This window comes from Ranitomeya variabilis, chromosome 8, assembly GCF_051348905.1.
Source record: "Ranitomeya variabilis isolate aRanVar5 chromosome 8, aRanVar5.hap1, whole genome shotgun sequence".
Taxonomy (NCBI): domain Eukaryota; kingdom Metazoa; phylum Chordata; class Amphibia; order Anura; family Dendrobatidae; genus Ranitomeya; species Ranitomeya variabilis.
Window position 1 is genome coordinate 93,940,823 of NC_135239.1, and position 27,413 is coordinate 93,968,235.

Here is a 27,413-nt window from a genome sequence, read left to right on the forward strand (position 1 = left end):
GAACCTTCATTCCCAAACACTTGGTCTATATGTGATAGCCAAGCAATTTCCTTGGCCTTAAAGTCCATGCCTGTAAGACAGTCTGTGCAAAACACAGTAAGAAGTAAATAGTAACTCATATAGCATATCCGCATTATCAAGGTAATCCACAATGTAACAGATAAGCGGAGGACAATATGCCTTATCGTCAATATTGCAAACACCATACCACAAAAGACGATATTAGAGTCAAGATTATATATCAAAATACAAATCAACTTTATTAGTAAAATTAGACAGACACTTGTGAACAAGAAGGAAGTATATGAACCATATCCTAGGAAAATGCTATGCAAAAAGACGCAGGGGAGCACATACCCTGGACCAATCCCACTCCATACCAAGTTGATAAATGGCCACCAATATATCAAGGCATATTGCCACTGAAAAAACAGCTATGGGACCAAGACTTAGGGAAAATATGCATGCATACCATAGTTCACACAATTATAGCATAATAGTTACCGGTAGCTGATGCAGTCAGGATGTCAAGGGGATGTGCGCCCGCCCCAACGCGCTTTTCGGTGAAGCACCTTCGTCAGGGGACATACCATTTTACATAAGAACGTGAGTTTAAAAAGGCCGAGACCGGAAGTACATGTCCCGCAGTAACTGGAAGTGTCATTCCATTTCCATAGCAACCGCTGTGGTTATACAGTCAGCAACAGCACTCAAAACAACTCCTCTCCGGAGGTGCCAAAATTCTAGTGTCTATACGCCAGCCCTGAATTCATACAATCAAACTCCTCCCCAGAGGTGCTGGAATTCTAACAGCCGACCCTGAGCACATGCTGACATAGACCACACAGTAGCAAAGTTCATACACACATGAGCATGAGGCAGAATGAACAAATCCACAGGATATGAAGGATTGATTTTATTTATTTTTGACGCTGTTCCTCGTGCGGTATAAGTGATTAGATGACTTTATTCTTTGGGTCGGCGCGATTACAGTGATATCAGATTTATATTCTTTTTTTTTGTTAGGCTGCTGTTTCACACTAGAAGATGCTTATTTTGCAAAGAGAAGTTTTTGCAGCACCAATTTTTCTATATTTCGGCCCACAGAGACATGTGAGGGCTCAATTTTTGCGGGACAATTTACTTTTTTATTGGTTCCATTTTCGGGCACATAACATTTTTTTATCCCTTTCTATTCAAATATTTGTGGAGGCAGAATGAACAAAAAAACAGCAATTCAGGAATTGTTTTTTTGTTGTTGTTTTTATTTCTCTATTCTGCATGTGGTAAAATTGATAAGGCCGCTTTATCTTTGGGTTAGCACGATTACAGTGATGCCACATTTATATAATTTTTTTTGTTTTGGTGCTTTTACACAATAAAAACTTTTTTAGAAAAAGTAATTATTTTTGAATCAATTCATTTTGAGAGCTATAACTTTTTTATTTTTCCACTGATGGAGCTGTATGCCGGCTTGTTTTTATTTGCGGGACAAGATGGCTTTTTCAGTGATAAATTTTTTTATTTACATTTGTCTTTTTGATTGTGTTTTATTCCATTTTTTCCAAATGGTATGATGATAAGGCATTGTTTGCTATTTTTTTTTTTTTACGGCATTAACTGAAGGGGTTAACTAGCATGACACTATAGATCGGCTCATTCCGGACGCTACCAAACGTGTACTTTTTTTTTTTTTTACATAAAAAATGTGTAAATTATTTGTGGATTATTATGATTATTATTATTATTATGATTATTATTATTATCATCATTATTTTGTAATTTTTTAAACATTTTTTTTATTCCTTTTTTACCTAGTCCCTATATGAGACTTTTTTTTACTTTGATTGCAGGTATAATGCATTGCAATGAACTAGCATTGCAGTGCATTATACCTTTGCTGAAATCTTCTGACACCATGCTGTGAGCACGGTCTTAGAAGCTTTCTGAAGCTTGGTGACCCAGTGGTCATCATGATGACCCCGGGTCACCATGGCAACAATCGGGCCCCCGCGATGAGGTTCCTCTGCCTCTCTCCTGAATGCTGTGATCATGCCCGATCGCAGCATTTAGGGGGTTAACAGCCAGAGGCGGTGCTGACACCACTCCAGTCTGCTAGTGCAGACACTCAGTCACCAGCAGAGCTGAGCTGCTGCACTGATTGGGCAGGAAGTGCTGATATTTCAGCATCTCCTGCGCGATCATGCTGTGATCGGTCAGTCAGATTGACTGACCAATCAGAGTGATCTGAGTGTGGGGACTGACGACATGGGTACCTGCACCTCTTTCTGTGCCTCTCAGCTGTCACAGACAGCTGTCATCACTGAACTGTAGCATAGCCCGTCCTGGTGCGGGAGCTGAAACCTGGCCATGATGAGCTATGCCCGTCATTGGATGTTAAGGGGTTAATCATGTTCATACTTTGTTTGTGTATTCCCAGCAATGGTCACATTTTCTCTGGTTGCATTTTCATGAACTAGCTGAGTGATCGCTAACCAGGACTGATTAGGGCTTCCTTGAGGAAGCAAGAATTAGTCTCGCGAAACGTGCGTTGGGGAGAGTGGTCGTTCCCAGGACTGAACTCAGAACACAATGGGTAATTAACCTTTTACCATAACATTACCTTGTGCAGCGTTTCAATGCATTTTATGTGCAATATTTACTTTTGACTGGAACTACTTTAATCTATATAAGGGAAGAATGCCCTTCTCTTTCAGCACATGCGTGGTATGAGATTACTTTTTGTTTCATGTCTATATACATGCCCAGGGCCGGACTGGGACTAAAATTCAGCCCTGGCATTTGAAGTTACACAGGCCCACTTGTCACATGGTGACTGTATAATATCTTTGTACACTTGTAGGCAGGGCCGACTTTAGGCAAAGTGGGGCCCTAGGCAAAGTTTAAAATGGGGCCCCAAATGCTAACATATTGCACATCACACAAAAGCATTTCTGTTGTATTTACGTGCGCTGAGTTCAGGCCGCTAAATCAGTTTGATCGACAATACTGAAGTTGTTCAACGCTTGTTTCCCGGCCTCTTTCCACCAGCTGAGGAATAATGATGGGACAGAACGATCACTAATAGATCACTTACAGATCACCATACAGTATCATGTTTTCAGCAGCACATCTACAGTTTACACTGGCAATGTGCTGCTGAGAACAATGATTTTTGTTCCAGCAAAAACAATCTGAATATGCAGCATTTTACTTGTTTAGTAAAATACACCCCATAGTCCTCCATATAGTATAATGTGCTCCATAGTCCTCCATATAGTATAATACACTCCCTATAGTCCTCCATATATTAAAATACACTGCTCAGTCCTCCACATAGTATAATACATTCCTCATAGTCCTCCATATAGCATAATACACTCCTCATAGTGCTCCATATAGTATAATGCACCGCCACAGTCATCCATGTAGTACAATTCACTTCCCATAGTATACAGCACCCCATATCTTTTCATGTAGTATAATGTATTCCCCATAGTCCTCGATACAGTATAATGCAGCCCACATATAGTATAATGCAGCCACCCCAGAGTATAATGCAGCCACCCCAGAGTATAATGCAGCCACCCCACAGAGTATAATGCAGCCACCCCAGAGTATAATGTAACCCCCATAGAATATAATACAGCCCACCTCCCCATAATATATAATGTAGCCCCCCATAGAATATAATGCAGCCCCCCATAGTATATAACACAGCCTCCCCCATAGAATATAATATACCCCCACAATAGTATATAACACAGCCACATAGTACATAACATGGCCTTCCCCATAGAATATAATATACTCCCCATAGTATATAGCAAAGCCCGCATATTATATAGCACAAACCGCATAGTATACAGCACAGCCTGCATAATATAGCACAGCCCGCGTAGTAGATAACACAGCCCACACAGCAGTATACAGCACAGACCACACAGTAGTATACAGCACAGCCCACGTAGAAGTATACAGCACAGACCACAGTAGTATACAGCACAGCCCACAGAGTAATATATACAGCACAGCCCACAAAGTAATATATACAGCACAGCCCACAAAGTAATATATACAGCACAGCCCAGAGTACTATATACAGCACAGCCCACAGAGAACTATATACAGCACAGCCCAGAGTACTATATACAACACAGCCCACAGAGAACTATATACAGCACAGCCCAGAGTAATATATACAGCACAGCCCACAGAGAACTATATACAGCACAGCCCACAGAGTAATATATACAGCACAGCCCACAGAGAACTATATACAGCACAGCCCAGAGTACTATATACAGCACAGCCCACAGAGTACTATATACAGCACAGCCCACAGAGTACTATATAAAGCACAGCCCACAGAGTAATATATACAGCACAGCCCACAGAGAACTATATACAGCACAGCCCAGAGTACTATATACAGCACAGCCCACAGAGTAATATATACAGCACAGCCCACACAGTACAATATACAGCACAGCCCACAGAGTACTATATACAGCACAGCCCACAGAGTACAATATACAACACAGCCAACAGAGTAATAGATACAGCACAGCCCACAGAGTAATATATATAGCACAGCCCAGAGTACTATATACAGCACAGCCCAGAGTACTATATACAGCACAGCCCACAGAGCACTATATACAGCACAGCCCAGAGTACTATATACAGCACAGCCCACAGAGTACAATATACAGCACAGCCCACAGAGTAATATATACGGCACAGCCCAGAGTACTATATACAGCACAGCCCACAGAGTACTATATACAGCCCACAGAGTAATAGATACAGCACAGCCCACAGAGTACTATATACAACACAGCCAACAGAGTAATAGATACAGCACAGCCCACAGAGTAATATATATAGCACAGCCCAGAGTACTATATACAGCACAGCCCAGAGTACTATATACAGCACAGCCCACAGAGCACTATATGCAGCACAGCCCACAGAGCACTATATACAGCACAGCCCAGAGTACTATATACAACACAGCCCACAGAGTAATAGATACAGCACAGCCCACAGAGCAATATATACAGCACAGCCCACAGAGTAATAGATACAGCACAGCCCACAGAGAACTATATACAGCACAGCCCACAGAGTAATATATACAGTCAGCACAGCCCACAGAGAACTATATACAGCACAGAGCACAGCCCACATCTCATCTCTTCTCTTCCTCCATCCCCTCCCCTCCTCTCCCCTCCTCCGAGAATGGCCCCACACAGTCCAGTAAAAAAAACAAAAAACATTCTCCTCACCTCTCCTCGTGCCCCGCGTTGCTTCCTGCTCCTGTCTCAGCAGCTGCAGTCTGCCCGGGACACAGCAGGCGCACGATGATATGACGTCATCGCGCACCCACAGTGTCAGAGGCAGAGCGGGGAATGATGGGAGAGGGAGCGTCTGTAGACGCTCTCTGCTCCATCATTGCATTCAACTGTACCGGCGTCTATACGCCGGTATAGTTGAATGCGACGGCGGGGGCGGGGGGAGGCGGATCAAGCGGCCCACTACTGGCACCGGCCCTTCTGGTATTTGCCAGAATTGCCCGATGGCCAGTCCGGCCCGGTACATGCCCATCTGGCAGTAACTTTGAAAGCAGCTCTATAATCAGTCCTTGTTAGCGTTCACTTTGCGTCTTCACCAATTAGGATCACACTATCTTCCATACGAATGTAAAATCATCTTATTTATTTTTGATATGGTAATTTATTTGTCTTTTGATGTTTTATATTTAATAAATGGTATTTTTATATACAAAAACTCAAGTTCTCCTAATTTCAAAAATTCTATGCTAGAGTTAGTATATTGTTAAAAATTGTATTTTGCTGTTTTTTCTTATACACATGGAGACATGTCCATTTTTTCTGTAAACACAGATGACCAGGGCCAAGTCAAGTCAATGGGTCCCTGATAAACAGGAACAGCACACAGAAGGCATCAGTGTTCCATCCATGTGCCGTCTGTGTTTGACATTGCTAGGTATAGGAGAAGCTTTGTCAGACAGGTATAATGTCTGTCTACATCCTCTCCCTCTTATCACCTCCTGTGATCAGCTTGTGCTTTATTCACATTCTGAAGACATCTTGTATTTGGGAATTTAATTTTCTGTTTTGTTTTCAAAGCAGAGAAATGGAATTCATGTTCAAAAATGAAACAGCCACAGGGAAAGAGAATAGCTCTATTTATTATGTGTTCCATCTAGGTACCATTATGTGCCAATATTTGGAACAGACAGGAAAGCTCTCTATGCTATTACATTTTGAACCCATAATGGAAGCCATTTTAATCTCATAGGCCTCTCTGCTTCTATTTAACTGAGTAATACAACGGATCAATAATGGATATGAAGTACATTTATATGTTCCTAAGGCCAGTCTCACACGTCCAGATAATTCCGGTACCGGAAAAAATCGGTACCAGAGTTATCCGTGTCCGTGTGTCCATGAGCTCACGTAGGCCATCCCTGTGGCACACGTGCGGCAGCCGTGTGCCGCCTGGGTACCACACGGACTGTGCAGGAGAGACAGCGCTAAAGTTTCGCGCTGTCCCCTGCATCGTGCTGATGCCGCGATTCATATCTTCTGTGCAGCAGCGTTTGCTGTAAAGAAGAAATAAATAATCCATTTTTTTAGTGGTATTTCGTGTTTAAAATAAAGCTCCATGTCCCCACCCCCTGTGCGCCCCCCCGCTGTTCTGAAAATACTCACCCGGCTCCCTCGTTGGCTGTCGCTGCTTCCTGTCCTGGCCGCACCTTCTCCTGTATGCGGTCACGTGGGGCCGCTCATTTACAGTAATGAATATGCGGCTCCACCCCTATGGGAGGCGGAGCCACATATTCATGACTGTAATCGGCGGCCCCACGTGACCGCATACAGTAGAAGATGCGGCCAGGACAGGAAGCAGCGACAGCCAACGAGGGAGCCGGGTGAGTATTTTCAGAACAGCGGGGGGGCGCACAGGGGGTGGGCACATGGAGCTTTATTTTAAACATGAAATACCACTAAAAAAATGGATTATTCATATCTTCTTTACAGCAAACGCTGCTGCACAGAAGATATGAATCGCGGCTTCAGCACCATGTGGGGGGGACAGCGCTTACTGGAGCGCTGTCTCCTGCACGGCACACAGAGAACGTCCATGTGCGGTACGTGTTTTACATGGACCCATTGACTTTAATGGGTCCGTGTAATACGTGCGCTCCCACGAACACTGACATGTCTCCGTGTTTGGCACACGGAGACACGGTCCACAAAAAATCAATGACATCTGCACAGATGCATTGATTTTAATGTGTCTACGTGTGTCAGTGGCTCCAGTACATGAGGAAACTGTCACCTCACGTACCGGAGCCACTGACGTGTGAAACCGGCCTAAAGCTGTATAGACAAATGCAACTCCAGAACAATGGTGTAAACGCAGCCTTATACCAAAGATTGCCTCATTAATGGCACAGCAGTAACCAATTTTTTTTATAAAAAACAGATAGAAACCCCCAGAAGACAAGGTAAGGTATTTGACCATCTAAAAAATGTACCGTAATAGGAGGGAGTAAAGAACTATTTTTCAAATATTTCTTCTTACACTCCTTTTACCTCATTATGCTAAAAGGACATGTGAAGGCCACATTTTTATATAATTTGCGGTTACAGAGATTTAACCCCCGTGACAGAGTATTTAGTAGTTCAAAATGTGACCAAAGCCTTATTGTGCTCTTCAGATTGGCATTGTCAAATCCAAATGTTCCTTAAAGATCACCTTCTGTCAAATCAAAGTGCAGCAGCTTTATCATAAATCCATCTCCACTCCTGAGCTGTGCAAGGACTTGGAAGATGATGAAGATAGACGATCATAAAAAAAAGGAATTCATATCTATAGTGGGGAAATAAGTATTTGATACACTGCTGATTTTACAAGCTTACCCACTTACAAAGAATGGAGAGGGCTGTCATTTTTTGGTAGGTCAACTGTGAGAGCCACATTCTTAAAAAAAATCCAGAAAATCACATTGTATGATTTTTAAATAATTAAATTGCATATTATTGCATGAAATAAGTATTTGATCACCTACCAGCCAGCAAGAATTCTGACTCTCACAGGCCTGTTAGTTTATCTGTATGATGCCCTCCTACTCTGCGCTCATTACCTGTACTTGGTCAAAAGTTCAGTTCGGGTACCAGAACTATACTAGAACTTGAACGAGAACCCAAACCAAAGCCCTAATCTATGGGGACCCAAACTTTAGAGCTGGAATATCTCTCTCTCAATTTCACTTTTCTCCCGGACTCCTGAACTATAAAACAGAATTCCAGGAGAAGTCCGTGTTTGGAGTTCAGCACTAGGGTACACAAGGGTATGAACCCTGAATTTTACAGTTCAAGTTTGCTCATCTCTACTCATGAAATGTTCTCTTTATGAAAAACGTGGGTGACTGTTGTGAAGTGTTTAGTCTTCACCATGGATAGGATTCTTTAATCATCCACCACTGTTGTCTTCCATTGATGTCCAGGCCTTTTTTGAGTTACCATGCTCACCAGTGCACTTTTGTTTTTCAGAATATACCAAATTGTTGATTTGGCCACTCCTAACATTTCTGCTATCTCTCCGATGGATTTCTTTCTTTTTCAGCCTAATTATGGCCTATTTCTCTTCCATTGAGAGCTTTTTTGACCGCATGTTGTGGGTTCACAGCAACAGCTTCCATATGCAAATTCCATACCAGGTATCAGCTGCAGAGCTTTTACTTGCTTAATTGATGCTGGATTAACAAGGAAATATGTTATGATCCTTAGTGGTTGAGGATCACAAATTACTCCAGCTAAGTAACAAACATAGGACAAGCTCTAGGGAGGTGGTAAACTGGACTGACCGCAAAACTGAACCTATCAGCACACTAGAAGTAGTTGGTGAACGTGCCTAAAAATCCTAGACGTCTCGAGCCAGCCTGAGGAACTAACTACCCCTAGAGAGAAAGAAAGACCTCTCTTGCCTCCAGAGAAATAATCCCCAAAGATATAGAAGCCCCCAACATTTAATAACGGTGAGGTAAGAGGAAGGCACATACACAGGGGTGAAAGCAGATTCAGCAAATGAGGCCCACTAATACTAGATAGCAGAAAATAGGAAAGGGGTCTGTGCGGTCAGTAAAAAAACCCTTACAAAATATCCACCCTGAGATTTCAAGAACCCCCGTACCAACTAACGGTGTGGGGGGGGGGGGGGACTCAGTCCCCTAGAGCAACCAGCAAGCGAGGAGATCACATTTTAGCAAGCTGGACAAGAAACATGATGAATGCTGATAATCAAAAAAGGAACAAACAAAAACTTAGCTTGTCTTGGAGAGACTGGGAGCAAGGTAGTCACAAGGAATCTGAAGAGCACTGAATACATTGATAGCAGGCAAGGAACTGAGTATCCAGGTGAGCTAAATAGGAAACCAACCAAGGATAACGAACCAGCTGATGCAGCCAACCTGCAGAAAGACAACACTACACAGTACCGCTTGTGACCACTAGAGGGAGCCCAAAAATAGAGTTCACAACAGAAATATCCCATGCAGCCCAATTTGGGATAATCGTCTTATTACCTTTGGTCCTTTAAACAAAAAGGCAGCTGCATATCAAAGAGATGTAATTCCTAAAACTTAACTCTAGTTAGGATGTGAATACCCTCAAGTTAAAACTGAGAGTCTGCACTTTAAGTTCATACTGATTTTATAACTGCATATTTTAACATGTTTTAGTACAGCTAAAATGCCAAAACGTGCATCACTCCCCAAATATTTCAAGACGTAGCTGTATATATATATATATATATATATATATATATATATATATATATATATATATACACTCACTGGCCACTTTATTAGGTACACCTGTCCAACTTCTTGTTAACACTTAATTTCTAATCAGCCAATCACATGGCGGCAACTCAGTGCATTTAGGCATGTAGACATGGTCAAGACAATCTCCTGCAGTTCAAACCGAGCATCAGTATGGGGAAGAAAGGTGATTTGAGTGCCTTTGAACGTGGCATGGTTGTTGGTGCCAGAAGGGCTGGTCTGAGTATTTCAGAAACTGCTGATCTACTGGAATTTTCACGCACAACCATCTCTAGGGTTTACAGAGAATGGTCCGAAAAAGAAAAAAAATCCAGTGAGCGGCAGTTCTGTGGGCGGAAATGCCTTGTTGATGCCAGAGGTCAGAGGAGAATGGGCAGACTGGTTCGAGCTGATAGAAAGGCAACAGTGACTCAAATCGCCACCCGTTACAACCAAGGTAGGCCTAAGAGCATCTCTGAACGCACAGTGCGTCGAACTTTGAGGCAGATGGGCTACAGCAGCAGAAGACCACACCGGGTACCACTCCTTTCAGCTAAGAACAGGAAACTGAGGCTACAATTTGTACAAGCTCATCGAAATTGGACAGTAGAAGATTGGAAAAACGTTGCTTGGTCTGATGAGTCTCGATTTCTGCTGCGACATTCGGATGGTAGGGTCAGAATTTGGCGTAAACAACATGAAAGCATGGATCCATCCTGCCTTGTATGGAGCATCTTTGGGATGTGCAGCCGACAAATCTGCGGCAACTGTGTGATGCCATCATGTCAATATGGACCAAAATCTCTGAGGAATGCTTCCAGCACCTTGTTGAATCTATGCCACGAAGAATTGAGGCAGTTCTGAAGGCAAAAGGGGGTCCAACCCTTTACTAGCATGGTGTACCTAATAAAGTGGCCGGTGAGTGTATATATATATATACTGTTCCACACAAAATCAAACATTTTGAGATCTGCAAATAAAAGTAGTGATAATTATAAAAATCTTGCCCAACACTATTTCCCACAGTTCTGATTCTTTTTTTTAGTCTGTCTATTGAGATTAAAGTTCCAAATGCTCAATCGGAATACTATACATATACAGTAGTCTTAAAGGTTGGGCACCTTTCAGTGTGATTTTTATATTTATATTAATAACTAGATGGTGGCCCGATTCTAATGCATCGGGTATTCTAGAATATGCATGTCCACGTAGTATACTGCCCAGTCACGTAGTATATTGGCCAGTGACGTAGTATATTGCCCAGTGACTTAGTATATTGCCCAGCCATGTAGTACATTGCCCAGTCACGTAGTATATTGCCCAGCCACGTAGTATATTGCCCAGCGACGTACTATATTGCCCAGCAACGTAGTATATTGCCCAGTCACGTAGTATATTGCCAAGTCACATAGTACATTGCCCAGCGACGTAGTATGAGCACGTAATATATTGGCCAGTCACGTAGTATATTGCCCAGCCACGTTTGTCACAGGTTAAAAAATAAACATATACTCATCTTTCCGAGGGCCCCTTGTAGTCCACGGCAGCTTCCGGTGGCAGGGTTGGTCTGAGCGCAGGACCTACGATGACGTCGCGGTCACATGACCGTGTGTAGCGGTCACATGACCGTGACGTCACTGCAGGTCCTTTCCACGCAGGTGCGCAGGACTTGTGATGACGTCGCGGTCACATGACCGTGACGTCATGGCAGGTCCTTCTGCCATACCATCTTTGCCACCGCAACCTGCAACGGAAGATGGCGGGTGGCGCGAGCGGCTCAGCGGACTACAGATTGTGAGTATAGCAGGTTTTTTTTTTTTAAATTATTTTTAACATTACATTTTGTACTATTGATGCCGCATAGGCAGCGTCAATAGTACAAAGTTGGGGACACACAGGGTTAATAGCGGTGGTAACGGAGTGCGTTACCCACGGCATAACGCGGTCAGTTACCACCGGCATTAACCCTGTGTGAGCGCTGACTGGAGGGGTGTATGCGGGCGCCGGGCAGTGAGTGCGGGGAGAAAGGAGCGGCCATTTTTTTCCGGACTGTGCGCGTCGCTGATTGATCGCGGCAGCCATGACAGGCAGCTGCCGAGACCAATCAGCGAATGAATAACCGCGACAGAAAGACGGAAGTACCCTTAGACAATTATATAGTAGATACGGCCAGCTGTGCTATTTAGAGTCATGAAATCTGTTCTATACTGATGTGTTGTGACATCTGCCTGTTGCGGAAATTCATGTGCAATATTACCGTATGTCATGCATGAGCTTTAATGAATGGAAAGGTGGTGAGTACATTCTTCTTTTACACAGGATCTGGTGCTTATTACACAAGTCAAATGCTTCACATTAATCATATTTTTTTTTCTCTGTCTTCTGGAAATGACACATTAGTTCACATTAAAATACAGTGTAACTGCCATAAATCATGAACAGATCATTTCTTCATCAGAACTTGCTAAGTCTCCTATTGTGTTATGTTCTGCATAATGTATTTTGGGTTATTTTTAATAATGTTTGTTAATATCCTTCTAGAAACAGTATATGAATATTGTGCAGCAGTTTTAAATTAGTGTATTAATATGAAATAGTATGTTTATAATATATTCTTCTAATCCCAATGTTAGGCCAGATATGCATTTTCTGGATGCAATTTGTTGGTTTCCGATGGTCTACTACATGGTTGGCTGCATAGACAAGTAGGTAAACTCTAATTTCAGTTTTATTATGTGTTGTGTCTGTATAACTTGTAAAGCCTATGATTTTTATTACTCGTACAAATTAAGTAAAATAATTTTGCTTTCATCTATATTGTAGAAGATTAGCATTGCTAATATGTTACTAACTTAGTTTCAATTAAATAAACACTCAAATCAGTTTTTATTCTCTTACTATATTGCAGTCTTCATGTTATACAGCACTGTGTTCTTACAATTGCTCATTTTGCCTTTCTGCCCTACTAATTCTTCTTTTTTTCTGCTCTATGCAGATACAGGAAGTCTCTTTTCCTTGCATAAATGATTCTCCTCTTCAATTCCTGATCAGCTGCTCCCTCGCCCCTACCAAGGACTTTTGCAGTGACTGATGACTCATGTAGGGAAAATTGACCTCTTTTTCTACAGAGAGCTTATAGGGATTCAGCTAGTCAGATTTTAGAAATAATTCAAAAAAGAAGAATTAACTGAGTAGAAGGGAAAAATTAGTAATTGTAAGTGCACAGTGCTATATACAGTAGTATGATTATTGCAGTAGACAGGATAAAAACTTTGATGGTAGGAGGAGTGCTTCTTTGACCCCTTTGCTATCTTGGTTTTTTTTTGCTCCCCTTCTTCCCAGAGCCATACCTTTTTTATTTTTCTGTCAATATGGCCATGTGAGGACTTGTTTTTGCGGAACAAGTTTTACTTTGAACAACATCATTGGTTTTGCCATATGCGGGAAAAAAATTCAAAGTGCAGTGAAATTGCAAAAAGGTGCAATTCCACAATTGTTTTTTTTAACCATATTCACCAATTGCTAAAACTGACCTGCCATTATGATTCTACAGGTCATTACGAGTTCATAGACACCAAACATGTATAGGTGACTTGTTGTTTAAGTGGTGGAAAAAAAATCCAACGTTTCTCCAAAACAGTCTCAATTTTCTGAGACCCGTAGCATCTCCATTATTCGTGATCTGGGGCTAGATGAGAGTTTATTTTTTGAATGCTGAGCTAACGTTTTTATTGATACCATTTTGATGTAGATACAATCTTTTGATTGCATGTTATTGCATTTTAATTCAGTGCTGTGACGACCAAAAAAATATTTTTGGCGTATTGACTTTTTTTTTCTCATTAAGACATTTACTGATTGGATTAATTATTTTTATATATTGATAGACTGGACGATTCTGAATGTGGCGATACCAAATATGTGTAATTTTTTAATTGTTTTATTTTGAATGGGGTGAATGGGGGTCGATTTAATCTTTTTTATTTTTTAATTATATATTTTTTACTTTAGACTTGCTTCAATAGCAGCCATCATCTAATCGCTTGTTCTACACAGAGCCGGGCTGCAGCCCTGCCTCTGTGTAGCAGAAATGCTCACTAGCGCTGGGCGGCACTCATAGCTATTCAGCAATGACAACCACAGGATTCTCCTATAGACCCTGGGTTGTCATGCTAACCCATCAGTGACCAGCGGTCATGTGACACGGGTGCAGATGTTTGAGATTTGGGGTCGTCCTTGCAGTGCTTGCATGTTAAATGCCAATGTCAGAGACTGACAGCGGCCTTTAACATGTTAACAGCCTTAAGTCGATCACGATTCCAACCTCGGCTGTTAAGGGCACATGTCAGTTAATGAAATCAGCTGATATGTGCCAAAAAAGTTGCATGCTCACGCTGGAGCCGGCAGCAAACAGGGATGCCATCTTAAATGTACCTATACGTCTAAGGCCGGCGTCACACCTAGCGTAGGAAAATACGGTCCTTTTTTACAGGTGTAATAAAAGTTCCTGAACAGTGATCAGTATTTAACACAAGTATGCAATTTTTTCTCTAAAAATTATCCGTGTGTCATCCGTATGGCATCCGTAAGGTGAGATTTTCTCGCCGGCTTGCAAAATGGACATAGAATGGATCCATGGGCTCAAATATTTGTGAAAACATATATACAGTTACCCCCTTTACCCCCAAGGGTGGTTTGCACGTTAATGACCGGTCCAATTTTTACAATTCTGACCACTGCCCCTTTATCAGGCAATAACTCTGGAACGCTTCAATGGATCCCAGAGATTTTGACACTGTTTTCTCAAGACATATTTTACTTCATGTTAGTGGTAAAATTTATTTGATATAACTTGGTTTATTTATGAAAAAAAATGGAAATTTGGCGAAAGTTTTGAAAATGTTGCAATTTTCCAACTTTTAATTTTTATGCCCTTAAATCACAGAGTTATTTCACACAAAATACTTAATAAGTAACATTTCCCACATGTCTGCTTTACATTACATCAGCACAATTTTGGAACCAGAATTTTTTTCTTAGGGAGTTATAAGGATTAAAATAAAGCAGTGATTTCTAATTTTTCCATCAAAATTTACAAAACCATTTTTTTAGGGACCACCTCACATTTGAAGTCACTTTGAGGGGTCTATATGGTAGAAAAAACCCACCATCAAACCACCAACACTATTCTAAAAACTGCACCCCTGAAGGTATGCAAAACCACATTCAAGAAGTTTATCAACCCTTCAGGTGTTTCACAGGAGCAGAAGCACCGTGGAAGGAAAAAATGAACATTTTACTTTTTAGTCACAAAAATGATATTTCAGCAACAATTTTTTATTTTCCCAAGGGTAAAACGAGAAAATAGACCTCAAACATTGTTGTCCAATTTATCCTGAGTCCACTGATACCCCATATGTTGGGAGGGAACCACTATTTGGGCGCATGGCAGGGCTCGGAAGGGAAGGAGCGCCGTTTGACTTTTTCAAGCTAAATTTGGCTGGAATTGAGATTGGACGCCATGTTGCATTTGGTGAGCCCCTGATGTGTCTAAACAGTGGAAACCCACCACAAATGACCCCATTTTGGAAACTTATCTAGATGTGTGGTGAGCACTTTGAACCCCCAAGTGCTTCACAGAAGTTTATAACGTCCGGGCGTGAAAATAAAAAATCCTATTTTTTCCACAAACATGATCGTCTAGTCCCCAATTTTTTATTTTCCCAAGGGTAACAGGAGAAATTGGACATCAAAAGTTGTTGTCCAATTTATCCTGAGTACGCCTATACCCCATTTGTGGGGGGAACTACTGTTTGGGTGCACGACAGGGCTCAGAAGGAAAGGAGCGCCGTTTGACTTTTTCAAGCTAAATTTGTGTGGAATTGTGATCGGACGCCATATCGTGTTTGGTGAGCCCCTGATGTGCCTAAACAGAGGAAACCCCCCACAAGTGACTCTATTTTGGAAACTAGACCCCCTAAGGAACTTATCTAGGTGTGTGGTGAGCACTTTGAACCCCCAAGTGCTTCACAGAAGGTTATAACGCCCGGGCGTGAAAATAAAAAAATCCTATTTTTTTCCACAAACATGATCGTTTAGTCCCCATTTTTTTATTTTCCAAAGGGTAACAGGAGAAATTAGACCCCAAATGTTGTTGTCCAATTTGTCCTTAGTATGCTGGTACCCCATATGTGGGGGGAAACTACTGTTTGGGCGCACGGCAGGGCTCAGAAGGAAAGGAGCGCCGGTTGACTTTTTCAAGCTAAATTTGGCTGGAATTGAGATTGTACGCCATGTCGCGTTTGCAGAGCCCATGATGTGCCTAAACAGTAGAAAACCCCCACAAGTGACCCCATTTGGAAACTAAGGAACTTATATAGGTGTGTGGTGAGAATTTTGAACCCCCAAGTGCTTCACTAAAATTTATAATGCCCAGGCGTGAAAATAAAAAATCCTATTTTTTCCCACAAAAATGATCTTTTAGTGCACAATTTTTAATTTTCCCAAGGAGAACAGGAGAAATTGGACCCAAAAGCTGTTGTCCAGTTTGTCCTGAGTATGCTGGTACCCCACATGTAGAAGAAAACTAATGTTTGGGCACATGTTGGGGCTCGAAAGTGAAGTAGTGACATTTTGGAATGCAGACTTTGATGGAATGTTCTGTGGGCATCATGTTCTATTTGCAGAGCCCCTGATGTGCCTAAACAGTAGAAACCCCCCACATGTGACCCCATTTTGGAAACTTGACCCCCTAAGTAACTTATCTAGGTGTGTGGTGAGAATTTTGAACCCCCAAGTGCTTCACTAAAGTTTATAATGCCCAAGCGTGAAAATAAAAAATCCTATTTTTTCCCACAAAAATGATCTTTTATTCCCCAATTTTTAATTTTCCCAAGGGTGACAAGAGAAATTGGACATCAAAAGTTGTTATCCAAATTGTCCTGATTACTCTGGTACCCCATAGGTGGGAAAAAACTGTTTAGGCACTCATTGGGGCGTGAAAGGGAAGTAGTGACGTTTTGGAATGCAGACTTTGATGGAATGGTCCAACGGTCGTCAACACGGTCATCATGTTCCATTTGCAGAGCCCCTGATGTGCCTAAACAGTAAAAAAACCCACAAGTGACATCATTTTGGAACCTAGACCCCCAAGGAACTTATCTAGATGTGCCCCCTTTTTGGAACTAATGTACTGTTTCCTTTAAAGTAAATTAGTAGTGCATGGAGCTGTGGCACAATTTGTAGCAATCCTTCATACACAGGCCAGGTTTGTCGGGGCAGGTGTCACATTGATAAATGGTGTCCTTGCATATTCCCCTTTTGTAACGCACTCAGTACCTTTTTTGTGGCTTACCTCTTCTTCCAGTTGGCGGGACAACCCCTGGAACATGTTGGCCTGGTACGATACGAGCACCTTCAGTTTCGGGAGTACTGGGAGTGTTGGAGTGTTCGATGACTGGCCGAACTTTGAACAGACTTTCAAAGTTGGGGTTATCTCGTGCAGGACATTGTGCATTATCGGAATAATGCAGGAACTTGTGGGTGGCCTCAAAATGCTTCCGAACCATGACCATTCGGAACACTGGAGTGTTATATAAAATATCTACACTCCAATATTGACGAATTTCTAGCTTTTTCACGATCCCCATGTAGAGGGCCAGTCCCCAAAATTTCATAATTTCAACTGCATCTACAGGAGACCAGTTGGAAAATTATGAACCAGGGTTTTGCACCAAAAATTGACGAGAATACAAATTACTTTGCTCCACCATGAGGTTAATAAAATCCACAGAGAAAAGGACTTTGAAAAAGTCTGTTTCTGTGAGGCCGGCGGTGTCAAACTTGATTCCTAATTCTGCCACAAAATCAGGAATCATTGGCTAGTAATTTTTGGGGGGCGAGGTCCATATGGGGTCTGCAGTGGGGAGCGCTGGTTCAGGAATGGTGGGCGCTGCCTCATCTTCTGTCCTGGGGCATCTGCGTGGCAGTTCCGCAGGACCCGAGGAGGAAGATGAGGAGGAGGAAAAGGATGAGGATGAAAAATCGGAAAAGTAAAGAAAAGTGGGATCCTCTCCCTCACTATCAGTGTCAGAGGCAAGGAAAGCATGTGCCTCCTCCAATGAATAGCACTGTTAAGACGAACGGGACAAGCGGGACATTTTTGTTTGAATATTGTGCTTGGGTGTACTTTATTGATAACTGTATGTGTATGTGTGGGGGGGATAGTGATTGGTGCAAACTATTATCTGAAAAGAAAAAACTAAAAGAAAAAAAAGCAAATAGGGAGAAAAAAATACCCGTGAAAAGAAAAGTCTAAAACAGCAGGCCCTAGCTCTGATAAGTCAACTTGCGTCACTTATAAAAATTTGGCGGCTGCTGGATGTGCGCACGGAGATGACAAAAATAAAAGTGTCTAAAACAGCAGGCCCAGCTCTGATAAGTGAACTGTTTCACTTATCAAAGTTTGGCGGCTGCTTGATGTGCGCATGGGGTAGGGCAAGGGGGTGTGTGAAAAAAAATGGAAAATGGCAGGCACAAACTCTGATGAGTGAACTGCGTCACTTATCAAAGTTTTGTGGCTGCAGGATGTGTGTACGGAGTTGACGCAAAGGGGGCTGAGGAAAAAAGCGAGCACGAGCGTTGATCGGTGAACTGCGTCACCAATTAACGCTCGGCGACTACTAAATGTGCGCACGGAGGTGGCGCAAATGGGGGTGGAGGGGGGTAAAAAGAGAGGGAAGGGGGAGAATGGGGTGGATATGGGGATTGGGAAGGGATCATTGATCAAAACGTACGGTTGTAGTCAGGTGGCGCAAAGGGGGTGAAAAAAAAAGAAAAAAGTCAGGCACAAAGTCTGATAAGTGAACCGCGTCACTTATCAAAGTTTGGCAGCTGCGGGATTTGTGTATGGAGTTGGCGCAAAGGGGGCTGAGGAAAATAAAGTGAGCACAGGCGTTGATCGGTGAAATGCGTCACCAATTAACGCTCAGCGGCTACTAAATGTGCGCACGGAGGCGACGCAAATGGGGGTGGAGGGGGGTAAAAAGAAGGGGAGGAGGACTGGGGTGGATGTGGGGATTTGGCAGGGATCAGTGATCAAAACGTACGGTTGTAGTCAGGTGGCGCAAGGGGGGAAGAAGGAAAACAGCAGGCACAAACTCTGATAAGTGATCTGCTTCACTTATCAATGTTTGGCGGCTGCGGGATGTAGTACGAAGTTGGCGCAACAGGGGCTGAGGAAAAAAAGTGAGCGCAAGCATTGATTTGTGAACTGCGTCACCAATTAACGCTCGGCGGCTACTAAATGTGCACACGGAGGTGGCGCAAATGGGGGTGGAGGAGGGGTAAAAAGAGGGGGAAGGGGGGGATTGGGGTGGATGTGGGGATTGAGCAGGGATCAGTGATCAAAACGTATGGTTGTAGTCAGGTGGTGCAAAGGGGGGTGAAAAAACAGGAAAACATCAGGCACAAAGTCTGATAAGTGAACTGCATCACTTATCAAAGTTTGGTGGCTGCGGAATTTGTGTACGAAGTAGGCGCAAAGGGGGCTGAGGAAAAAAAAAGTGAGGACGGGCGTTGATCGGTGAACTGCATCACCAATTAACGCTCAGCGGCTACTAAATGTGCGCACGGAGGTGGCGCAAATGGGGTGGAGCGGGGTAAACAGAGGGGTAAGGGGGATTGGGGTGAATATGGGCATTGGGCAGGGATCAGTGATCAAAACGTACGGTTGTAGTCAGGTGGCGCAAAGGGGTGTGAAAAAAAGGAAAATGGCAGGCACAAACTCTGATAAGTAAACTGCATCACTTATCAAAGTTTGGCGGCTGTGGGATGTGTGTATGGAGTTGGCGCAAAGGGGCTGAGGAAAAAAAAAGTGAGGACGGGCGTTGATCGGTGAACTGCGTCACCAATTAACGCTCAGCGGCTACTAAATGTGCACACGGAGGCGACGCAAATGGGAGTAGAGGGGGGTAAAAGAGGGGGAGGGGGGATTGGGGTGGATGTGGGGATTGAGCAGTGATCAGTGATCAAAACGTACGGTTATAGTTAGGTGGCGCAAAGGGGGGTGAAAAAAGAAAAAGGAACACGGTAGGCACAAACTCTGATTAGTGAACTGCGTCACTTATCAAAGTTTGGAGGCTGCAGGATGTTTGTACGGAGTTGGCACAAAAGGGGCTGAGGAAAATGTGAGCACGAGCGTTGATCTGTGAACTGCATTAACAATTAACGCTCGGCGGCTACTAATTGTGCGCACGGAAGCGGCACAAATGGGGGTGGAGGGGGGTAAAAAGAGGGGGAAAGGGGGACTGGGGTTGATCTGGGGATTGGGCAGGGATGAGTGATCAAAATGTACAGTTGTAGTCAGGTGGCTCAAGGGGGGAAAGAAGGAAAACGGCAGGAACAAAGTTTGATAAGTGATCTGCGTCACTTATCAAAGTTTGGTGGCTGCAAGATGTGTGTACGGAGTTGGCGCAAAGGGGGCTGAGGTAACAAAAGCGAGCACAAGCGTTGATCGGTGAACTCCGTCACCAATTAACGCTTGGCGGCTACTAAATGTGCGCACAGAGGTGGCGCAAATGGGGGTGGAGGGGGGTAAAAAGAGGAGAAAGGGGGGACTGGGATGGATGTGGGGATTGGGCAGGGATCAGTGATCAAAATGTGCGGTTGTAGTCACGTGGCGCAAAGGGGGGTGAAAAAAAGGAAAACGGCAGGCACAAACTCTGATAAGTGAACTGCGTCACATATCAAAGTTTGGAGGCTGCAGGATGTGTGTACAGAGTTGGCGCAAAGGGGGCTGAGGAAAAAAAAGCGAGCACGAGCGTTGATCGGTGAACTGCGTCACCAATTAACGCTCGGCGGCTACTAAATATGCGCACGGAGGTGGCGCAAATGGGGTGGAGGGGGGTAAAATTGGGGGGACTGGGGTGGATGTGGGGAATGGGCACGGATCAGTGATCAAAACATACGGTTGTAGTCAGGTGGCGTAAAGGGGATGAAAAAGGAAAATGGCAGGCACAAACTCTGATAAGTGAACTGCTTCACTTATCAAAGTTTGGCAGCTGCGGGATGTGTGTACGGAGTTGGCACATAGGGGGCTGACAAATTAAAGCGAGCACAAGCGTTGATCGGTGAACTGCGTCACAAATTAACGCTCGGCGGCTACTAAATGTGCGCACGGAGATGGCGCAAATGGTGTGGAAGGGGGTAAAAGAGGGGGAAGGGGGGACTGGGGTGGATGTGGGGATTGGGCAGGGATCAGTGATCAAAATATACGGTTGTAGTCAGGTGGCGTAAAGGGGGGTGAGAAAAAGGAAAATGGCAGGCACAAACTCTGCTAAGTAAACTGTGTCACTTATCAAAGTTTGGCGGCTGCGGGATGTATGTATGGAGTTGGCGCAAAGGGGGCTGAGAAAAAAAAGGGAGCACGAGCGTTGATCGGTGAAATGCATCACCAATTAACGCTCGGCGGCTACTTAATGTGCTCAAGGAGGCGACGCAAATGGGGGTGGAGGGGGGTAAAAAGAAGGAAAGGAGGACTGGGGTGGATGTGGGGATTGGGAAGGGATCGGTGATCAAAATGTACGGTTGTAGTCAGGTGGCACAAAGGGGGGGTGAAAAAAAAAGGTACACGGCAGGCACAAACTCTGATAAGTGAACTGCGTCACTTATCAAAGTTTGGCGGCTGCAGGATGTGTGTACGAAGTTGGCGCAAAACGGGCTGAGGAAAAATGCGAGCACGAGCGTTAATCTGTGAACTGCGTTACCAATTAACGCTCGGCGGCTACTAAATGTGCGCACGGAAGCGGCGCAAATGGGGGTGGAGGGGGGTAAAAAGAGGGGGAAGGGGGGACTGGGGTGGATCTGGGGATTGGGTAGGGATCAGTGATCAAAACGTACGGTTGTAGTGAGGTGGCGCAAGGGGGGGAAAAGAAGGAAAATGGCAGGCACAAACTCTGATAAGTGATCTGCTTCCCTTATCATAGCGCTCGGCGGCTGCTAAATGTGCGCACAGAGGTGGCACAAATGGGGGTGGAGGGGGGTAAAAAGAGGGAGAAGGGGGGATTGGGGTGGATGTGGGGATTGGGGTGGATGAAGGGGGGATTGGGCAGGGATCAGGGATAAAAATTACGTTTTGGTTGTCTTCTTTCTTTAGCAGGGATTGTGGTGCTACAGGCTGCTGTGGCACCACACTACCCTGCATAGCAAGGAGATCCAGCAGGGAGATCCAGCCACAAGATCGAGCAGGGAGATCCAGCAATATGACCGCTCTGTAGAAATCCTCAGCTAGAGTGAGGACCCCTGCAGAGCAGCCATACACAGGTTAGGCAGGTGACAGAAAGGTCACAGAGTGGTCATACCGCTGCTGTGACCTGTCATTGGTGGGATCGACCATAACATCGATCCCACCAATCAGAGCTTTCCTGGTCACCCTGGCAACTGCTGGTGACCTGGCTGTGACCTGCCTAGGATCTAAGCAGTTAGTTCCGATCCTAGGCAGGTTACAGCCAGGTCACCTGCAGGGCACAGAGCAGTCACAGTGTGAACGCCGCTGTGCCCTGCGATTGGCATGATCGACAACAACATCTATTGCGCCAATCAGCTCCTGCAGGCCCTACTGGGCCTGTCCTAGGTTCTAGGCAGGTTCTGGCAGGCAGGCAAGTCCCAGCAGGATCCAGGCAGGTTCAATTGACGCAATTGATGCGATCGGCGATCGTGCCAATCCGGGGTGTTTTTGCCAGTGCCTGGCATTGCCAGGCACTGGACCTAGGATCGAGTACACCGGTACTCGATCCTAGCCTGTGACCTCATTGTTTCAGCCACTCTGATTGGCTGAAACAATGAGAATGACTCTGATTGGCTGTTCAGAATTAAACAGCCAATCACAGCGATCAGGAGGCCGGGTGGGCGGTGACAGTGCCCTGGATGCCGACACCATCTTCCCTAAGGTATGATGGTGTCAGAATTTTAATGCAATCACACGACTTAAGTCTCGGTATCGCATTAAAGGGGATGCCTTACTATCCCGTCGAGGGTCAGATAGGCCCAGGTCACCTCAACGGAATAGTACGTCTAAGGTCAGAGAGGGGTTAATATATATATATATATATATATGTATATATATATATATATATATATATAAATATATGTCAGTGAGACACACACACACACAAATATATATATATATATATATATATATATATATATATATATATATATATATATTTATTTATATTTAATGCAGAGCTAGATAGCAAAAAAGCTGGTAATTCAATTGCTGGCTTTTGATATCTCCTTATCAAACCCGACAGGATATGAGACATGGTTTACATACAGTAAACCATTTCATATCGCTTATTTTTTTACATGTTCTTCATTAATAATTTTACAAGTGTATGTGTACTAAATGTGGGAGCTCTAGGTGTTAAAATCAATGGTTAAATCACGGGAAAAACTGGCTTGAGCTCCGGCGCACTTTTCTCAACCAGAGTGGGAAAGCCACTGACTGAGAGCAGATATTAATAGCCTAGAGAGGGACCATGGTTATTGCCCCCCCCCCCCGGCTAAAAACATCTACCCCCAGCCACCTCAGAAAAGGTACATCTGTAAGCTACTTTCTTCGCACTCCCGAGTAGCGGTGGGATATGGGATAATGAAGGGTTAATGTCACCTTGCTAATGTAAGGTGACATTAAGCCTGTGTAATGATTATAAGGGATAACGCAGGAGACTCTTTGCATGGAACAAGACAACTACAGGACACATTTTTACGAGTGGTAAAGTCTATATTATCACACGGTGATTCAAACAGGTGCAGAGAGAAACTGAAGTCCACAGCACTTGGAGTAAATATTAAATGCAGCTTAGCAGTCTATAGGAAACTTCAGAGGAAAATGCAATCACACAGAAAGTCTATGAAGCACAATTATTCTTGAGGATACTTGACACAAATAAGTCCTTGGTAGTCCAAACACAGATAGATATGCTTATAAGGCAGTTCAAATAATATCTTAGCACAACCAGGGAGGCCTGGGTAATAGTCTCAGGTTTTTGCAGAGCAGCAACAGCTTACATGTCCAGCAAATGCAGATGGAAACAAACACAAGCAGCCAGATGGAGGATTACTGGAAACCGATGTATGCAGCAGAAACTCAGAGCTGAGTAGTAGGATCTCCACACAAGTTCACAGGAGCAGGTGCAGGTGCAGGTGCAAAGCCAGGGAGTCGTCAGGAGCTGGATGCAAGGCAGAATACTCTAGCACAGACTAAAGGCTGGGGTGGAGTTATATAGCAGGAAGACACAGTGCACATGAGACCAAAGATGCCATCTTGGAAAAGGGCTGTAATGCACAAAAGGAAATCAAAATGTTCAGAGTCCTGACAGCCTGGTTAAAAATGGAGAGGTGTCAATAAGACACCTATCCATTATTAATCCAATAATAGTAAAAAAAAACACACACATTTCACACATTAGGAATAAACTATTTTAATGAAGTAAATACACATGGGGTTGTAATATCCTTATTATACGCTCAATCCAAATGACGACCATTGTCTTTTGTAAAAAAAGTAAAAAAAACAAACAACAATATCCCATACCTTCCGCCGTACAGTCATGTCCCACGATGTAAAACCATCAGAAGGGGTTAAATAATTTTACAACCAGGAGCCTGCTAATGCAGCTGTTGCCCCTGGCTGTAAAAACTGGGGAATGAGTGGAATGCAGGGGAATGTAGCTACCTAGACTTGCGGTGCTGTGCCCCCTGCTGGCATAACCTCATATGAATTCGAACGTTGTAAAATATTCTGAAAAATTCCCTCGCTAGAGTTCATATGAGGTTCTGCCAGCGGTGGCGCAGCACCGCACGTCTAGGTAGATATATTCCCCTGTATTCTATTCATTCTAGCTCTGTATTAAATATATATATATATATATATATATATATATATATATATATATATATATATATATTTGTGTGTGTGTCAATGACATATATATATATATATATATATATATATATATATATATATATATATATATATATATATACATATATATATCTACTATATAATTGTCTAAGGGTCACTTCCGTCTGTCTGTAACGGTTATTCGTTCGTTGATTGGTTTCGGCAGCTGCCTGTCATGGCTGCCGCGAGCAATCAGCGACGCGCACAGTCCGGAAGAAAATGGCCACTCCTTACTCCCCACAGTGCCCGCACTCACTGCCCGGCGCCCGCATACACCCCTCCAGTCTGCCCTCACACAGGGTTAATGGCAGCGGTAACGGACCGCGTTATGCCGCGGTGTAATGCACCTTACAGTCCGTCGGCCCCCTGAACGACAACAGGAATTTCCTGCTCCTCCCGACGCTCCATGCTGCAATCTCGCGAGATGATGACGTAGCGGTCTCACGAGACCGCTACGTCATCATCTCGCGAGACCGCAATGCACTCTTGGGACCGGAGCGGGCGAGGAGCATCGCTTGGATCCGGAGGCTCCGGAAGGTGAGTATATAATTTTTTTTAATTTCATTTCTTTTTTTTTTTAACAGGGATATGATGCCAGCATTGCTATATACTGCGTGGGCTGGGCAATATACTACATGGGCTGGGCAATACACTACATGGGCTGTGCTATATACGTGGCTGGGCAATATACTACATGGGCTGTGCTATATACGTGGCTGGGCAATATACTACATGGGCTGTGCTATATACTACGTGGCTGGGCAATATTCAACGTGGCCTGCGCAATATACTACGTGGGCTGCGCAATGTACTGCGTGGGCTGCGCAATGGACTGCGTGGGCTGCGCAATGTACTGCGTGGGCTGCGCAATATACTACGCATACATATTCTAGAATACCTGATACGTTAGAATCGGGCCACCATCTAGTATATATATATATATATATATATATATATATATATATATATATATATATATATATTCTATGTGGCGAAAGCAAACACAACCAAAATATAGATACACAGAAAAAACACCAAGCAGAAAGTAGATATAAAAATGCCTTCATTGTATATGATTGGCCAAATAGATACAAAACAATTGTGCGCACAACAGGACTAAAAATTACATATATATATATATAGGAGTAGTGCTTCCCTATTTCTATGTGCGCATACAAAACGAAGGAAAAAATATATATATATATTACCACAACATATCCACATACCCACATAACCGTATGTAATTTTTAGTCCTGTTGTGCGCACAATTGTTTTGTATCTATTTGGCCAATCATATACAATAAAGGCATTTTTATATCTACTTTCTGCTTGGTGGTTTTTCTGGGTATCTATATTTTGGTTGTGTTTGCTTTCTCCTTGTATAAGTGGTTCCTCACTTTTTTCACAGAGCACTAATCACTGGGATGCTATTTATAATATTTTTCCCTACTATTGTGGATTTTATTTAGTAATTATTGTGAAGTGTTTGGTCCATCTGTGTTCTTTTTAATCATATATACTATGTGTAGACATTTATTTTCTCTATTCTATTCTATTCTGTCAGTGTGATTTTACTGTACACCGCACAGAATTACAGGCTTTTCTATAGAACACCGCTGCGTATTTCTCATAAGTCACACTGATGGTCCGTGTGTAATCCAATTTTTTTCTCATAGACTTATTGGTGGATTTTTTGCACAATACGCTGACAAACGCAGCATGCTGCGATTTTCTTAGCCCATAAAATACGACTGTGAAATATACGGCAGATAGGAGCTGCCCCATAGAGAATCATTGGTCTGTGTGCAATGAGTTGTTTCTGCTCCTCTCATACATCCATATTCCTCTCTAGTGTGACGCCGGCCTAAGGTTGGAAAGGGCTTAAACACTATCTCAAGCTATTAAAGCTCCATCCAAATAGGATTGAGTTAAAGGGAACCTGTCACCTGAATTCGGTGGGACCGGTTTTGGGTCATATGGGCGTGGTTTTCGGGTGTTTGATTTACCCTTTCCTTACCTGTTGGCTGCATGCTGGCCGCAATATTGGATTGAAGTTCATTCTCTGTCCTCCGGAGTACACGCCTGCGCAAGGAAAGGGTGAATCAAACACCCGAAAACCCCGCCCATATGACCCAAAACTGGTCCCGCCAAATTCAGGTGACAGGTTCCCTTTAAAGGGGTGCTCATGGACTTACAGAGAGAGGGATTACTTGCTTTTTTATGCCTGAAATGTGTTATGAACAGTATAAACCGTTGGAATCTGTATTTTCGTAGATCCTGGATTTTGTAGTATTTTGCCAGCCGTTATGTTATAGGATGCCATACTTTGTTTTTCCTTCATGTCACAGGTCATAAACCATGTCAAGACCGAGAACAGCAAGGATAAACAAGGTTGTTATACTGCAAGGTCTCAAAAATAATAATAATCTTTATTTTTATATAGTGCTAACATATTCCGCAGTTTACAGTTTGCACACATTATCATTGCTGTACCCAATGGGGCTCACAATCTAAATAAAAAGATTTTATAGTGGACTGGGGTTTCAAGATGTGCTGCTCAACCTTTTTTGAAATAGCACCAAAAATGAGCAATGT

At 43.4% G+C, this 27,413-nt stretch overlaps 1 protein-coding gene across 2 annotated transcripts in view; it reads left to right on the plus strand.

The window, feature by feature from the left end:
* KCNT2 (potassium sodium-activated channel subfamily T member 2) overlaps positions 1-27,413 on the plus strand; it is a 1,359,842-nt gene that overhangs the window by 1,061,224 nt on the left and 271,205 nt on the right. For both annotated transcript variants that reach the window (XM_077277827.1, XM_077277828.1), the window contains exon 20: positions 12,487-12,558. In XM_077277827.1, coding sequence (XP_077133942.1) covers positions 12,487-12,558 — 72 coding nt within the window. The remainder of the gene's footprint in view (positions 1-12,486; positions 12,559-27,413) is intronic.